This window comes from Carex rostrata, chromosome 5 (genome assembly GCF_964058835.1).
Source record: "Carex rostrata chromosome 5, lpCarRost1.2, whole genome shotgun sequence".
NCBI classification, from domain to species: domain Eukaryota; kingdom Viridiplantae; phylum Streptophyta; class Magnoliopsida; order Poales; family Cyperaceae; genus Carex; species Carex rostrata.
In genome coordinates, this window is record NC_135922.1 from 8,369,000 (window position 1) to 8,387,121 (window position 18,122).

Genomic DNA, 18,122 nt, shown 5'->3' on the forward strand with positions numbered 1-18,122 from the left:
AAAATTATGATGAAGAGGTAATATTTCGTTCTCCCCATACCACCTCCTTTTTTCTATATTTCTTTCTCTCTCTCCGGGCGATAAAAGTGAGGAGTGCACGTAACCAAAACAAAGTCAATGCACTCAGATCATTGATTTTTTTCTTCCGAAGCATATCGGAAGTTTCTTCGTTTGTTCAAGTCAATTCTTCCCATTTCGACGTCTTCCAAAAATCAATCTCGCTATATCATATATACCTCAATCATTATGATAAATGTAGATTAGTTTAGTTTTGCCAAAACTCATCATCTATTCAATACTAATTAAAAGCAGTAGAAATGAAACAAAATATATATAATGAAAGATATTTAGTTCCAGAACCACATTCTTCAAAAACCCACTAAGAAAATATAGTTATATATGAATAATTAAACCATAGGAAGACGAAAATTTTTCTGAGTTCCTTGTGGATTTTGTGGTTCACTAATAAGCATATATTTCAGAAGAGATTTGTTTATAAATTATAATGTAGGGGCTCTGTGGAAAATTAGCTTCTCTGTTTTCTTATGCAGGAAAGTTAGGCTCAATAATTAGACCCTGCCATTAGATTAGAGCTGGTCAACGTCCTATCTCTCTCCAACCTCTATCTTCCAGCTCAGCGTCTCTAGTTTAATAACCAACATTCTTTAAAAATATTACAGTAAACTAAAGCCTACTAAAATCCAGTAATTGAAAATCACATTCTTCAACAATCCCCATTCCAACCTCTCTTCCTCCAGAACACTACCTTCAACTCTCATTCCAAAACAAAGATGGCGATGATACTTGATGCCTTCCTGTCCAAGTTCATAGACCTTCTCGTGCAAATGGTGCAGGATGAGGTGGGAATGCTGCTGGGCATCCCTGGCCAGATTGAGATGCTCGGCGAGACCGTTCGTGACATTCAATGTGTCCTTGCCGATGCTGAGAGGAAGCAAAGCAAGAGCAGTGCCATCGAGCGGTGGCTCATGCAGCTCAAGGATGTCATGTATGATGCTGATGACATCATCGACCTATGTCAGATTAAGGCAAAGGACTGCCTTGCTGGCTCCAGTTCCCATTCCTCGTCAAATGCTCATTGTGGTTTCCCTTTGCTGTCTTGCTTTCAGAACCCATTCTTTGCTCATAAAATTGGTTCCAAAATCAAGGATATCAATTCTAGGCTCGAGGGGATTGCCAAGAGAAAGGCTGGTTTGGGATTGATCGAATCCCAAGTCTCTTCTAGGCCTTCCGATCCAGTTCCCCGAGTGGATTCGATCATCACCCGCAAGACTGATCCCTTAGTTGTGCTAGATGATATTGTGGGTGAAAAGATTGAAGAAGACACTGAGATGCTAGTGAACTGGTTGACCGAAGAAGAGAAGAGTGAAAGAGAAATCATTCTGGTTCTAGCAATTGTGGGAATGGGTGGAATTGGAAAGACCACTCTAGCAAGTAAGATCTTCAATGATAGAAGGATTCAAGAAGAATTCCAGTTAAAAATTTGGGTTTGTGTTTCAAAGGAGGTGAAAGGAGTAGAACTATTGAAATGTATGATTCGGGAGGCAGGAGGTGAGCATGGTGCCGCACAAGAAAGATCGGAGTTGGCGCCTATACTCAAGAGGCTCGTCCAGGGCAAAAAGTTCCTTCTTGTTCTCGATGATGTTTGGGAAGAGAGCCGAGCAGTGTGGGACGGTATGTTGCGAACTCCCATGAGTGGCGGAGCTCACGGGAGTAGGTTACTTGTTACAACACGAGATGGAAGAGTTGCGGACGGAATGAGGGCAGCAAAATTACACCGGGTAGAGAAGTTATCTGATGAAGATGGGTGGTCCCTATTAATAAAACAGGTAATATTTTTTAATTGTTTAGCCTTAATTAGCCTTCCAACTTTGTCTAGATGATGATTTAAGTATTGGGTTCTTAAACAAACAATTTGAAAGCCGTATATAACCTTATTTAATCCTCTCTAAACAATGGGAACTTTTTTATAATTAAGCAATAATAGATATAGTGCCTATGATTATTTGCCTTTATAATGGAATTTCAAATTAATATATCTCGCCAATTGGCAATTTTTAACAATTAATATATTCTTCAAAATATTTCGTATCTTTGCTTTCTAAACATTTATTTAAATTTTTTGTCTACTACTTTTGGGGATCAATAATTTCACCCTTCGATATTAACTACTGCTTTCAAAGAACACTGCATCGGAAAAAAAAATACTATTTGATATGAAATTTCAAATACAAATAGCTCCTTAAAACAATCTTGTACAAATTTTGTTCAATAATTGATTACATGTTTCGTTTCATGAGATTTTTTTATTTATAGAAATTATTATTAAATAATAAAGGGAAACAGAAAAAATCTTGCACTTTATTAATGGCATAGATAGATTAAAAAAAAAAAAATTTGGATCCAAACTTTGAAACGATTTATTTTCGGATCCTGAGTAAAAAAAAAAATTCCGAAAGAGTGGCTGATACTGTTTTGTAATATAAATTTTTGCCAAATCTTTTTTTGAAACAGAAAGAGTGTTGGATTTATTTTGAAACACTAGGTGATTTTTTTTTTTTAAAACAATAACAGTAGCTTGAATTTTTTATGAAACATAAAACACTTTGGTTTCGGAAAAAATTGTGGCTCCATAGTTTGGATCCGATATTTATTTTCTGATCCATCTATACTATCGAAAAAGTCCAGCACTCTTTCTGTTTCCCTTTATTATTTAATAATAATTTATATAAATAATAAATTCTGTTGTTATATTGGTAGTGCCATGCATAATATACACAATGATTTTTTTATTTTAAGAAGTAACTATTAAATAATAAAGGGGAAAAGAAAAAATACCATGTTTTTTAATGGCATAGATGGATCGGACATTTAAATTTTGGATCCAAACTTTGTACTTGAAATTTTTTTCGAATCCAAAATATTTTTTTCTTTTCTGATAGCCACAACTTCAAACACTTTTTTTGCAATGGCCACAAACAATCTCTTTTGCAATCCAAACTTTGGATCCGGATCCATCTACACAATTAAAGAAAAAAAAAAAGGCAGCATTCTTTTTGTTTCCCTATTCGGAACCACTACAGAAGTATTTTTTCTGGCCTTCAGCAATTTAGTGTTCCTTGGCCTCATTAATTCAGACAGCCTGTGATAATTAGATTGTGTATTTTGATTTATTTTTTTTTTTGGTTAGAAGTGCAAAATACATATTTAAGTTTATATTTTTATTATCATGAATAATGCTATGGATATACATATATTCGAAACATCTATGATAAATATATACATATCATCTATGTGATGCCCCCTCTTCGTTTAGCAAGTTTAATAGTCCTCGAAGCTTTTCAAATTCAAAATTTGTAAGCATTAATTCATATACTTTTTGTATGTCCATTTTCAGTGAAAAATAATTGAACTAATTGTATCTCCGGTTTTGAACAAAATTAAATGAGTACTACTTTTTGTATCTTATTAGAGTTCACTCTTTTCCTTGTTTGGGCAATTAAAAAATCAGTTTCGTATTTTATTCTTTTTAAATAAGTACCTTATATAGTTATACAGTGACGTACAAGATTACACCTTGTATAGTCATCATCGAAGCATCGAAGCTCCTAATTTTTTATTCATTTATTGACAGGTATTTCAAAATGAGCAGGAGAGTGAGATTCAAGAATTTAAGAATATTGGGTTGCAACTAGTTAAAAAATGTGATGGTTTGCCTCTTGCTATCAAAACTATAGGTGGTGTGCTTTGCACAAAGCTAAAAACCAAAGTCGAATGGCAAACTGTTCTAAGAAGCAATATGTGGTCAATTGTTGGGGTGTCAAGTATCCACAATGCATTCCATTTGAGCTATGAGGACCTTTCATCACCTTTGAAGCAGTGCTTCATCTTTTGCTCCCTTTTTCCGGAAGATTTTAAGTTTGATCAAATGGATTTAATCTACCAGTGGCTAGCAGAAGGATATTTGCAAGATAAGGTGGATTTCTGGGAGTTGGGAAATAAGTACTACACAGAGTTACTGGTACGAAATCTTTTGGAAGCTACTGAGCATTTCTATGATCAAGCAGAATGCAGAATGCATGATCTTTTGTGGTCCTTTGCCCGCCAATTAGGAAAAGATGAAAACTGTGTATTGAGGGAGGGAGATGTTTTATCCAGGCCTGATGGTCCACTGAAAATACGACGATTATCTATAGAAGGGAATAAGGTAAATACTGAATTATTTAAAAAGGAAAATGGGTTGAGAACATTATTTCTTCGCGATAAACCTGAAATTTCACTTGATTATGTGTGTAAAGCTTTTTCAAACCTCCGCATGTTAGATCTCAGATCGTCCAATTTCTCAAGCCTACCTAATTCTTTGTGTGAGCTCATGCATCTGAGATACTTGGATGTCGCTGGTTCAAAGATAACAAAACTTCCAAATTCCATTGGAAATCTCAAATATCTAGCATATTTGAACCTTACTAGATGCAAAATTTTGTTAGATGTCCCTCGCAGTATCACCAATCTACAAGAATTGAAATTGCTCGAAACAACCGATTCAGGAGTCAGGGGAATCCCACTGGGCCTAAATAAACTAGAGAAGCTCGTTCAACTACTCGGATTCAGGCCAGACGAAACTAGTTTGGAAGGATTTAGTAGCCTAGATAGCATAGAAGCTCTATCACAGCTAATTAGTCTCATGTTATACAATTTAGAGAAAGTATCAGACAAGAACATAGCAAACAGGGCAAACCTTCTAAAGAAAGGTCGTTTACAAGATCTTAGATTTGTTTACGGAACATTGAGCCCAGAAGAACAACTTTCCCAAACGAATGAAAAGAAGAAGACAACTGAGGATGTTTTAAATGAGCTTTGTCCTCCACCTTCTTTAGAAATTGTTGAAATTGTTGGTTACTTTGGCAGCCACCTTCCCAATTGGCTAAATTTGAGGGCAAACCTTCCAAACTTGAGATATCTTACTATCGAAAATTGCGCATGCTTTGAGGAGCTTGCGTTGTTAGGCCAACTCCCGAATTTGGATTATCTTCGAATAATAGGTGCATATTCAGTGGTGAATGTGGGAGAAGAGTTCTTGTGGGGAGGCATCCAAAACAGAGATACGATAGCTATGAGTTGTCATGCCAATAAGTCCACATTTCCCAAATTGAGGAAACTAAACTTTACAGGGATGCCCAATTGGAAAGAGTGGCAGTGGAATAAGGGACAGGTAGCCATGCCCAAGTTGAAAATATTAATTATTAGAGATTGTCCCCAGTTGAGATCTGTTCCAGAGGGTCTTTTGCATCATGCTACTTCCTTGGAGTGCCTAGAGATTGATGGTGCCAATAAGCTGATTACTGTAGAGAACCTCCCATCAATCAAAGATATTCGTGTTTTTAGATGCCCAAACTTGGAGAGGATTTCAAATTTGCCCAATATCTCATATATTCTACTCGAAAAATGCCCAAATATAAAAGCTGTGGAGAACCTTAAAGCTTTACATACGATGGCATTGGTTGATTTTAATATGGAAATCCTACCAAATTATTTGAGGATGACAATGCCACATAAACTAAGAATCAGGTGTAGTGAGGCGTTGTTGGTGAAGATTGTAAGTGAAGGAGAAAGCGGTTCTGAGCGGAACAAATTCATCCACATTCCCAAGGTGACTATCTACTCATCGGGTGAATCTTTGAATGCTACTTACCAAAAGACACCATACAATTTCACCACCAATGTACGCACAAGCTCAGAGATGATGCGAGATGATGTGACAACAAGGGTAGAAACTTGATCTTGCCATTACTATTTTTGTTCAGGTATATTAATTCCTCCACTTTATCATACTAGCTTCATATTAATTATCTTATATTTTTTCTAATATCAAATACAATATATCGATAAATTCACCGAAGTCTTTATTCTCACATAAAGTATATAATTTAAAATTTGGATTGGTCCGGTATATTAGTTTATACCAATACAATGTGGTAATGTACAGTCCAGTGTTGTAAAAAACGTCCATTTAGGCCGATTAATCGGCCGATTAGTCGTTGGCTGTGGCTAAACCGTCATAGATTTTTCTGACTAATTAACCGATTATTTTTTATTATGGCCGATTATTCCCGATTAATCGCTTGGCGGTACCCTATCCGTTTGACAACCATATACCATTATTTACAACACTGGTACATTCAATTCCATATGAACCATACATTTAATTTCTTAGCGGCGATGCATTTTCATTTCTTAGCGCTATTACCATAATTTACCCACTACACTTGTACAAATACAATGTTCTTTAATTTTGTGGACTTTATCCTCTTCACTTGTTTTCTTTCATAATGCAGCAAATACATGGATTTTAGTTTAGAATTCAACATGTAACTAGTCAATTTAGGCATTGAGTGGTACTCACTACTCAGCATGTAACAATGTTATTAGCACCATTAATTTATTTTCAAGTTTTGTAATGAGATGTGCCATTTAAATTGGGATTTATCTTGAGTAATGCAGGTATCAAGTTTCATTAAATAAATAGATATACATGACGAAGAAAGAACATTAAAGATAAATTTTGGATTTGATACTATATATATGACAGTTTAAGTACTAAAAATATAATTTTTATATTCTTTTTGTGCTTTGTAGATTTAGAAACAAAAGGCGTCCATGTTGAGATCTGGAAAAGAGCAATGTTTGAAGGTAAAATAAATCATTGGGAAGGAGATTTTTGTAAAAGGTTGTTTTTATTTAATTTTTATATAATTTGGATATGCTTGCTTTTTTCGAGTCATTTGTGAAGGATGATGTTTCGATGGGCATCGGATCAAATTCTATTCAATGCCTGGTTGGGGTCATTTGTTCTGTGTTAAGATTCACATGAACTTGATTTATACGAATCTTGGAGTAGATCAAACAGATTAAATTTGATCCGATGTTCATTGAACACCCCTGATTCCTTTCTAATTTGGATTGGTCCAGTCAGTGTAGCAATTATATTCTCAATTCCATAATTTCCATAACTGAATTTAGTTTGTTAGCACTGTTTTTGTCCTTATAACTGAATTTTCCATTTTTGACAAATGTAGTGGGTACATATTCAAATTTTTGTACCTAGTTGGTTGGCTTCGAGTACAAAACGCACCACCTATGCAAATGAATTAGTACCATACCAGGATGGTCCTGAAGTGAACTCAATTTTTAGGTATATTGTTCTTCTCTGTTTTCTGACCCCCCTGTTTTTTTTTTTCTAAAATAGCACCATATATCAATTTTCTAATTCATAACATTTAGGATGCTGATAACAATCCCCGCAGGTTTATCCCCGCAAAAAACCCCGCACTAACTGCCAAAAAAGTCATGGGGGGACCGTTCAATCATTAATACTCCGCAAAAAATGTTAGTATTTAACTTGAAGCATCAAAGTATTTATCCTGAATTTGCAAAGTATTAATCCCTATGTAATGATCTCTATTTATGACTGAATAAATCAATCCATTAATTGTCCCCACACAAAATTTTCTTTTTTTTTGAATTGTCCCCGCACAACTGGGGACCATTAAATAAACAATCCCCTCATAAATACTTGTCAGTTATCCCCGCACAAAATTTCCTTTTTTTTTGGATTGTCCCCGCACAATTGGGGACCATTAAATAAACAATCCCCTCACTCAATGATAAATACTTCTCACACATAATGATAAATAATTTATGTTACATAGATAAATACTTCTCAGACATAATTTCAATTTTCAGTAAAAACATCAATGATAAATACTCTAAGACATAATGATAAATACTCTATGTTACATGGATAAATACTCTATGTTACATGGATAAATATTTTATGTTACATAGATAAATATTTCTCAAACATAATTGCACTTACAGTAAAACATCAGTGATAAATACTCTTAGACATAATGATAAATACTCTCATGTATAAGGATAAATACTTTATGTTACATGGATAAATACTTTATGTTACATAGATAAATATTTCTCAAACATAATTGCAACTTACAGTAAACATCAATGATAAATACTCTCATACATAATGATAAATACTTTATGTTATATGGATAAATACTTTATGTTACATGGATAAATACTTCTCAGAAATAACAAATAAACATTTATTAACGAGGATTGTTATTAGATAACAGTATAATTAATGCGGAAATTATTTTTAAAGGAATAATTAATGCGGGAATTGTTATTAGAGGAAAACATAATTAATGCGGGGATTGGTATTAAATGACTCTAATTTAATGCGGGGATAAATGGAAATTTTTAGCCAAATAAGTGAGGAGATATGACAGTTAAGGAAGTGAGAGAGTGCGGAGATAAATGGGGGGACAGGGGTAAGGGGCTTGTTATAATTATTCTAACATTTATCCAATATCTCTACAAGCAATACAAGTTTTGTACTTGTGCATTTAGGTTTTTTAGTTAATCAACCCATAAATGTTAAATAAATTAAAAACTATGGATTTTTTTTTTAACAATTGATATATATATATAGAGAGAGAACTTCGGAAATTAGAGAACCGAGTCGTTTGTTCCTAAGTCCAGGAACAAACGATTTGAGTAGCCATTCTCTCTCTCTATATATATATATATATATTTCAATTTGAATCCATGCAAAGCAAATATAACATGGATTATTTTGTATTAGAGGGTGTAGAGATAGTGCTTGAATTTTACAGATTTTATGTTTTTCACATCTTTCCTTTCATAATGCAGCAAATTCTATGATTTTAGATTTGAATTCGTCCAGTAGCTAATAAATATAGGCATTAAGTGGTACACAATATGATACAATGTTATTGGCACCATTTTTCTTTTCATGTTTTACATTGAGGTATGTCATTTAAATTGGGATTATCTAGAGCTATGTAATGCAAGTATCAAGTTTCATCCAAAAAATAGAAATATAGGATGAAGAAAGAACTGAAAAGTTTAATTTTTGAAACATTGGGAACAATCCTTAATTAATTTGTGGATTTTAAGCAGTATATTTATGAAAGTTTATGTATTATAAAACTCATTGATATTTTCTTTTTGAGCTTTGCAGATTTAGAAACGAAAGGCTTCAATGTTGAGATCTGGAAAAGAGTAGTGTTGAGGGTAAAATAAACCATTGGGAACGAGATTTTTGTAAAAGGATGTTTTGTATTTAATTTGTTATTTGCTTTGCTTATGCTTGTTGTTTTGTGGTATTTGTGGCATTTTGATGGGTATCTCATCAAATTCGGTTCAATGTCCGGTCAAAGTCATTTGATTCACGTCAAGATTCGTATGAACTTGATCTACAGGAATCTTATAGCAGATCAAACAAATCAAATTTGGTTTGATGCTCTTTGGACAACCCTGATTTCTTGTCATGGGCTGTATATATTTTTCATTATTCTTTTGTGTTTGTTTGAGATGAAAGTTTAGTATGGTAAAAAGTAAAAATAGTTAAGTTTTCTGAACAAGATCTGGACTATTTATCCAGACGAGCAATATTATGATTGATTTTTTTTTTCAGTATCACCGTTGTTATTTGTTCTTTTTATTAAAATTAATCCGTTATTATGGAGCCTCCTTTGCAGATCATTGATGGTGCAGTTAAAGGAGATTTTTTTCTTCTAACATTGTTTAACCAAAATTTTGCTTTCCAAATAAAGCTATAAAAGAAATAATATTTTTTAAATTAAAATCATTTTTATAGAAAATTATTTTGTTTGAGAATAGTTTAAACACTTTTTATAAACATTACAGACTTATAAAAGTAAACAACAAGAATTACATACAAAAAAGTTACTAAAGCATTACAATGAAAATTAGAATTATAAAATTATATTATATCATAGGCTCGTTAAATATATACTTATTTAAAAGGAATAAACTATCATATTATAGTCATTTAATTAAAAAAATAAAAATAAAATTGAATTAGACGGGACTAGCATAATTGTTTAATTGTAGACCTTTCTTAATAATTCTCTGTGGTAACAACTTTGCTGTCTAGCATATATATAGCAGGTGGAAACTAAGTATTGCACTCTCTTTTTGTGCTTCTAACATGCACCCTTCCGTCATATTTTTATTTTCAAAGTTCAAATAGTTGATTCGAATCTTCCAACGTGTTCTTCATATTAAAATGTGCTTAGATACCAAATTTTACATTTTTTTGGAAATTGTTTACTATTTTTTCAGAATTTTTGATTAAACTAAACAATAATAAAAAATTCAGCAAAGTAATGATTTTAAAAAATTCTGAAAAAATAGTAAAATATTTCCAAAAAATATAAAATTTGGTCTCCTAACACATTTTAATATGAAGAATACGTTAGAAAGTTCAAATCAACTATTTGAACTTTCAAAATGAAGATATGAGGAGAGGGTGTTCGTTAGGAGCACAAAAGATGGTGCATTTTAACCCTCCTCAATTTCAAATGGGATGGAGAATGGCCATTGTGCTTATGGACTGGGAAGCACGTGCCTCGCATGTGATCTCTTGGGGTTTCTCTACCTCTCTGGCTTTCTGTGACACAGACTTTACTAATTATCTATCCGTTACATAAATTAATTCTGAGATGACTACTTGGATATATCAGCACTACTAATATCACGTTGAATTTTTTGGCACCCAAACATCTATCTGTCCAGAGAGGATCTGAACCGTTCATTGAGTAAATCTCAGCCACTCATCAAAAGTACATCTCAATCTCAACCATTAGTTATAGATTTCGATATTATGTATTTGTTTCATATTGTCAACCGTGTAAAAATCTAAACTGAGTTCAAAATTTACTCGCCACAGGAAAAACTGTATCACACTGTACAAACTTCTGCTCTTCCTCTTCTCTATTTGCGTGCGCATAATGCGCTTCTTCCCGATGTCACTGATAATGAAGTACCTTCGTTGTCCCAAGAAGAGATGGAGGCGCTTTCATTAATTCCGTAAACCCGATCTATGATTTAAAGTTTGAACCAAATGGTTGTAACTAGAAACAGAAAGTGGGTCCGCGATAGTGTTTGGTAAACGGGCCGGGCCGGGCAAAACCCGGGCACGGGCACGGGTAGTCACGGTCACGGGCACACGGGCAAAGTACCTTTTTTGGCATTTCTTCCAGAAGCTTCCGTGCTACCTCAACACGGTTGTTTATACACAAGGCTTCAATCCCATCTCTCTTGAAGCAATGCATTAAAAAGGTGATTATATACCCTAACAGTACAGTTACACCTGAGCTCATTTGCACAGTAAAAGGTCTCAAGGGCTTCATCACAGAACCTGTTTGAGAATATGCTTCTATGAGTGTAATCATAATCTCTTCTCTACATAGTACCTGTTCTAGCCTCATTTGTTGTAACAGGTACTTGACCATATCTAGTCCAAAATATCGACATAATATCTTCATCATGTCTTGGTACCTGAGAATTGAAGTAGGCAAGTCATCGGGAGGTATTTCGGCAGAAGTAAGAGAATTGTGTGCCTTGTTGACTTCAGAGACAGAGTGGAGAATTTTGTCAAACACGTGGTTATCAAATTCTCGCCACACCTATTACATTGCTGCACAAATGCAGAAGGAAGAAGATTAAAATTCCATGATATCAACCTAAATATATTAGTGTAAATGAAACAGATACGAAGCGAACAATGCTACAGCCATATCTGTGTCCCAATTTAATTAAGCAGATACAGATACAAAAATACTAAAAATAATGGTGAAATTGAAAAACAAATTACTTGATGTCCATAAGAGCATTCATACTTGATGTCCATAAAACCATCACAAAAGGCCTAAAAATGAGAAATAAGAAACATACTGTTATCAGCACCCTCAGTAAATTTACCATGTTTCAACCCACTGTTCTCTAGAGCCCAGATATAAATGTAAAGATACATTGACACCAATTTCACAGTCTGAATGAGAATGTTGTAGGTGACCACACACCTGGAACAAAACCTTCAACAACCATTTCATCAAACATCCTCAAAGCAACATGAATAAGACTGCTGTAAGTATGCAAATTGGGCACAAGTCCACAAGCAAGCATTTGTTCGAACACCTTCTGTGCAGTAATAACATCTCAATTTTTTCACAGGCCATCAATGAGAGCTGTACAAGTGATCATGTTGGGCTTCACTTCTGCAGCAGTCATTTAGGAGTGCTGTAAGAAATAACGAATTAGGGTTGCATCTCTTGCTATTCAACGACACAATTAAAGTGCTGCAAAGACCTGTAATTAAAGTGTTGTAATTGATCAAATTAGGAGGGCATCCTATGAGAGGCAATTTAACAAACACCTTAACTGCAAATTCCAGCAGTCAACACATTTTGCAGTTAAGGTGTTTGCTAAAATGCCTCACATGGGACTGAAGACTGAGAAGCGGCTGGAGCAAAGTAACACATGCCAAAAGAAAGTAGTACTAGTACTGTACTAGGTTTAGGGTTTTTGAGCGGAGACCCCAGAGCAAGAGCAAGGACTGAAAGAGCGAGAGATGGTGAAACTACATTTACATATTTGTGCAAGCAATTGATTTGGGCCCCACGGCCTGTTTAAGCCCAAACAAAACCCAGCTTAGCTGGCAGCTGCACTATAAACTCGTAATTTTTCCCTATAGCCCTTTGCAAAAGTAAAAAGGAAAAAAAAAAATTGCATTTTTGCAGAAAAACAGATGTAAATGCCAAAACATCCCTACAAAATATTGCAAATCAACTTTTAAGGAGAAGTTCAATGATTTAAATTAAAAGAAACACATACACACACACAAAAACAATTATGGAGCCAGAGCTCACCAAATACCTTTTAAAGAGTTATTGAATAAGAAGAAAAGAGCACAGAAAAATGCCCAGTCAAGTCATCATCCATTTTTAAATTGGAAAAAAAAAGTTCGAATTTCCATGTCTACATTTTACTCTTCACTTGGCATCTCATCTGAACAAACACCTTCACTTCAATATACAATAATAATTATCTTAACTTTTATGACTCTCACTAAAAAGTTTTAAGATAAACAATTTAAAGAAAATCCAAAACAACAGAAACTATTAAAAAAAAACACCAAAAAGGATAAGAAATAATTAAGAAACAACTTACTGTAAATTAATCATGTTTCCACCTGTTGTTCTTTGGAGCCCAGATATAAATGTAAATGGCTTTCACAAGTTTAGATACATTGACACCACATACAGACAGAGAGAGAGAGGTGGCTGATCAGTATTCTCAGATCAGCAAACCTTTGCATGTGACAAACCATATGTACATTTTTATTGGGCTCCAACAGATCTAGGACAGTTTCTCAGATCTCCATTCTTATACTTACATCATCATCGGACCTTTGCAACAATTAATTTATAGTAACTTTTCAAAAAAAGAAAAGCATGTACAAAAAAATATGTTTTATAATACATTTTAACAACATTTTATTAAATTGAATTAAAAGGCTAATTAACTAAAAAAAATTAAGACAAAAAGACAGCCATTGACAAATTTACCAACAAAGACAGAGTAATTCAGAAATAAAAATAAGCATATGAAATATAGAAAACAAAAAACCATGATTTACCCAACAACAATGCAAAAATGGAAGGTAAAAGTGAGCAATAAAATCGCAATTGAAAATTAAAGGATAACAACATAGAGATATGACAGCAAAATTATATCTTGGAGGTAGTGATAACAGAAGATAAATCACCAAAATGCTTTCTAATATGCGTGCATTAAAATGTATCATTGGCATCCTAGAAGTCAATGTAGCAAGCTGTAATTAAGAAAATCTTGTGCTGATACTATAGACCTTAAATTAAAAGGGATAAAGAAGTCCCTCACAACGGGAAGAAAAATATTTCAATAAAAAAACAATACCAAGTAAAAAGAAAGAGAGTCAACAAAACCAAGAAGCATATACAAAAAGTGTTGTGAAAACCCTCAGCAAACTTCATAATTTTATTTCAACATACAAAAATGTACATGGTTCACTTTACATCTGTGGCAACTACATGTTGTCACTTCTATGGCAGCTGATGTGGACTCCAACTCAGTAACATTTTGATATATGATATTATGAATTTTCGAGGGGGAAATAGAGAAATGATACAACTCATAAATAGAGAAATGATACATTAATTTGCCCTCGAAAACCGACCAATTAGAAGACTGGCAAATTCATATATAATATTATGAATTTTCGAGGGGGGAATACATAATTTTGAATTTTTTGAGGGGTATACATAAAATTCCGCCAAATTTTAGAAAAAAAATCACATCTAGACGCATCACTCATAACATAGATAGTTTTCAACGGTTCAAATTCGTCATTTAAAGCCAATCCGATAAATTGAGAGTTGAGTTCACAAAAGGACTTAGTGAACTTAAGAATACCCTAGTTCTACTTTATGCATGTATACATTTGCACAAAGAGAGAGACATTCACCTCCATTACCCAAACTCGAGAGCACACCTTGGGCTCATTTGATAATAAACAAGAGAGAAATTAATATAAAAAGTGAGGCTATGGTACTTTGTAAAGCGCGGAAAAGTCCTTACTTATGGATCAATATCTCCATTAACAAAGTATGATCTGTTCAATATTAATATGATTTTGTATCATTGTTTAAATGTTGTTTATTTATTTCAGTTTAAAAATTAAATGCAAAAATTAAAAATAAAAAAATAAAAGGTACCTTTTATTTTTTTTATTTCTTAAGTTTCGCACGTACTTTTAAAAATCAAATTGTTCTACACATACTTTTAAAAAAACATCCGTGTAGAAAAGTATTCGTACACGGACGTTTAATTAAACATCCGTGTAGAAAGGTATTATACATTTTCCTTTACTTAATTAAAGGTCCGTGTAGAAATATATATTTTTTATACTTTAATATTTGTTGGTTGTTTTCTACTGCTAATTTATATCTATAAATAATTATTTAGATAGCATCAATTATTTAACAAAAAAGAAAAATTTATAGAAAACAAAATGTGATTAAATTAAGAACGTTAACAAAATATATTACATCAAAAAGGATCGATCCTAGCTAATACATCAAAAAGAATCATAGCTAATACATAAGGAAGAAGAAAACCAAAAAAAAATATGGAAGAAGAAAACAAAAAAAAAAGCTAGCTAACTAAATAATCAGTTTTTTTTGTTTAAGTTAGCTAGTTTTTTTTTTTTTCTTCTTCAATATTTTTGATAAAACAAAATATGGAAGAAGAAAACAGAAAAAAGCTAGCTAAATTAATAAAACACTCCTTCATAAAGGCCCTAGCGTGACCCCGGCCTCCTTCTAATCCAGGGTCTCTTTGGCAGGACCCAGCGATCGCCCCTCCTTATGTACGGCTTTGGTGGTGGGTGCCCCCTTGGGCTTCACCATGGCACTTTTGGGGGCGGCCATGGCCATGTCCTCCTATAGTTGGGAGGAGACATTTCATAGCCGGGAGGGAGTTGGAAATTGACATCTATTTCTTCGGAAACATAGCCGGGGGACCATGGCCATGACACATTTGAGGGGTCATAGCCGGGGGGGGGGGGGGCACGGGAACCCAAGCGGCCATTATATAGAGTTTTGAAGAGTCGTTTCGTCTTCCCAGAAATTTAATAAAAAGGCCGTTTAATTTAATATTTAAATTTAAATTCTACATGGCCGTTTAATGAATTATCCGTGTAGAAAAGCATTTGTACACGAATGTTTAAATAAATATCCGTGTAGCTCCTCTATTGTTTGTACACGTTTGTTTACTTAAACATCCGTGTACGAATAGATTTATACACAGATATTTAATTAAATGACCGTTTAGAAAGTGTAATATTTAAGTTTTGCAGTTATTATTTAAACTGAAATATTCTTTTTAAATTATTATTAACACCGGAAGACGAAACGACATCGCTTCAAACTCTGCAATTATTATTTCAATGCAATATATCTATTTCAGTTTAAATGCAAAACTTAAAAATATAAAAAATTAAAAAGGTGCCTTTTATTTTTAAAAATCTGGAATTTAAAAATAAATAATCTGAAATTTAAATATAAATAATCTGGAATTTAAAAATGAATAATCTGAAATTTAAAAAGGTGACTTTTTATACTAAAAAAATTACCTCAACTTTTTTTTGAACGGTTCAAAAACAGTGATTTTGTATCTCAAAAGAGAAGGGTTCCAATGCCTCATCTTTTTCATACCTCATCATACCTCATATTTGATATCTTCATTTTCAAAGTCTAAATTGTCGATCCGAACCATTCAACATAATATTTATACTAAAATATGCATGTAGATGAAATTTTATAATTTTTGGAATTTTTTTACTATTTTTTAAGATGAGTAGAAAATCACTTTTTTTTAACGGTTCAAAAACAATGATTTTGTATCTATCTTAAAAAATAGTAAAAAAATTCTAAAAATTATAAAATTTCATCCCTAATCATATTTTAGTATGGATATCATGTTGAACGGTTTGGATCGACAATTTAGACTTTAAAAACGAAGATATAAAATATGAGGTATGAAAAAGATGAGGCATTGGAACCCTCCTCTTTTTCATATTGCTTCTGTGAAATTTTTAATTATGTTTTTGCATCAATCAATTTATTTCATCAAGGAATGTGATGCTGCATCCTATAATATTATTTTTTTCATCTATTATGGAAGAGACGAACAATTTAAAAAAAATCTGGAATTTGAAAAATCAGAAAGTTGGAATTTGAAAAATCTGAAAACCAAAGGCGCGCATTTTTTTCACGTTATAAACCATTTCTACATGGTTGTTTAATTAAATATAAGTGTAGCTCTCTTCGCATTTCTACACGGATGTTTAATTAAAGAACAGTGTAGAAAGGTATGAGAGCTACGGATGATTTATTAAACGTCAGTGTAGAAATGGTTTACATGAAATAAAATGCGCGCCAACCCTTGGAAATAAACATGTGGATCCCATGCACGCGACCATTGGAAATAAACATGTGGGTCCCACGCCCGTTTGCCTTGGAAATACAGGGGTGGGTCCCATGCAATCTGCCGTTGGAAATAAACATGTGAGTCCCCCACCCGTTTGCCTTGGAAATACAGGGGTGGGTCCCATGCAATTTGCCGTTGGAAATAAACATGTGGGTCCCACTCACAACCCTTGGAAATACAGGGGTGGGTCCCACTCACAACCCTTGGAAATACTCCAGACAGTTCCCAGGCATGAAAGTATTTCCAACGGTCTTTTTTCCATCGGTGTGCCCATGGAAATAATAAAAAATTGAGTATTTCCCACAGTGTCGTTAGAAATAATCACTATTTCCTTCGAGAGTTGTTGCCACGGTAGTATTTCCAACGGTATCCGATGGAAATGACGACTTTAGGGCTTTTTCCAACGGTATGCCCATGGAAAAGATGATTTTCGACCCAGGAAAATATTATGAATTCAGGTAGTGTTCACTTGCGTGCGGTTTGCGTCCAAACCGTACGGCAAATACTTGTTGTCCAGAATACTTCGTTTTTCCCCTGTTTTGAACCTAAAAGTAATAAAAATCTGCAATTCAATAGAATTAGGATAAAATGACAAAAGTAATCTAATTCTATTGAAAATAAGTAATTGTAATATGATAAATGACAATAATCTAGGCTAAGTAATAGAAAAATAGTGACTTATTTGACCCCTATCATTAAATTATTTCAGATCTGGATTTGCCATTAAAATTGCTTGCTCAAACTCTAATGTTGTACTTGAATGAAGATCTTTTAGGAATAGAAACTTTTGCATTCACAACATAATTTTTGACTTTAATCAAAATTTTCCAAAAACAGAAATTTAAAACTATTACTATGAGAATAATCATAAAGAAGATAAACATTCATTTCACAATCCTTCTTATGATCTGATCCCTTCTTCGACCATACCCTTGGGTTTGGGATAAAGCTAAGTTACAAAAGTGCGTTAGTAGAACATGACTTATACAAATGCAAAAATTCTGAAAATTTAAAAGAGGGGTAAAAATAAAAAATGTAGAAATTGGAAACAGAAATAAGTAAAAATCCACCTTCTCACTCGATCCGGTTCCACCCTTCTAACGCATAGGTATAAATGAGAGGTTATGCGTTCCGAATGCACCTAAGGATTTCTTCGGGCCCTA

The 18,122-nt window shown here is 33.5% G+C and overlaps 1 protein-coding gene across 3 annotated transcripts in view; it reads left to right on the top strand.

Annotated features, from left to right (window-relative positions):
• The first annotated feature begins 641 nt into the window (after positions 1–641).
• LOC144554042 (putative disease resistance protein RGA3) overlaps positions 642–18,122 on the top strand; it is a 147,131-nt gene continuing 129,650 nt past the window's right edge. The window contains exons 1-4 of one of the 3 annotated variants that reach the window (XR_013511520.1): positions 642–1,847; positions 3,653–5,822; positions 6,655–6,708; positions 9,083–9,343. Coding sequence is in view for 2 of the 3 variants with exons in the window: in XM_078302255.1 (XP_078158381.1) it covers positions 792–1,847; positions 3,653–5,797 (3,201 nt within the window). In the remaining variant the exon portion in view is untranslated. Of the gene's footprint in view, positions 1,848–3,652; positions 5,823–6,654; positions 6,960–9,082; positions 9,344–18,122 lie in introns of those variants that run through there. The other 2 variants (XM_078302255.1, XM_078302256.1) reach the window with 2 other exon arrangements.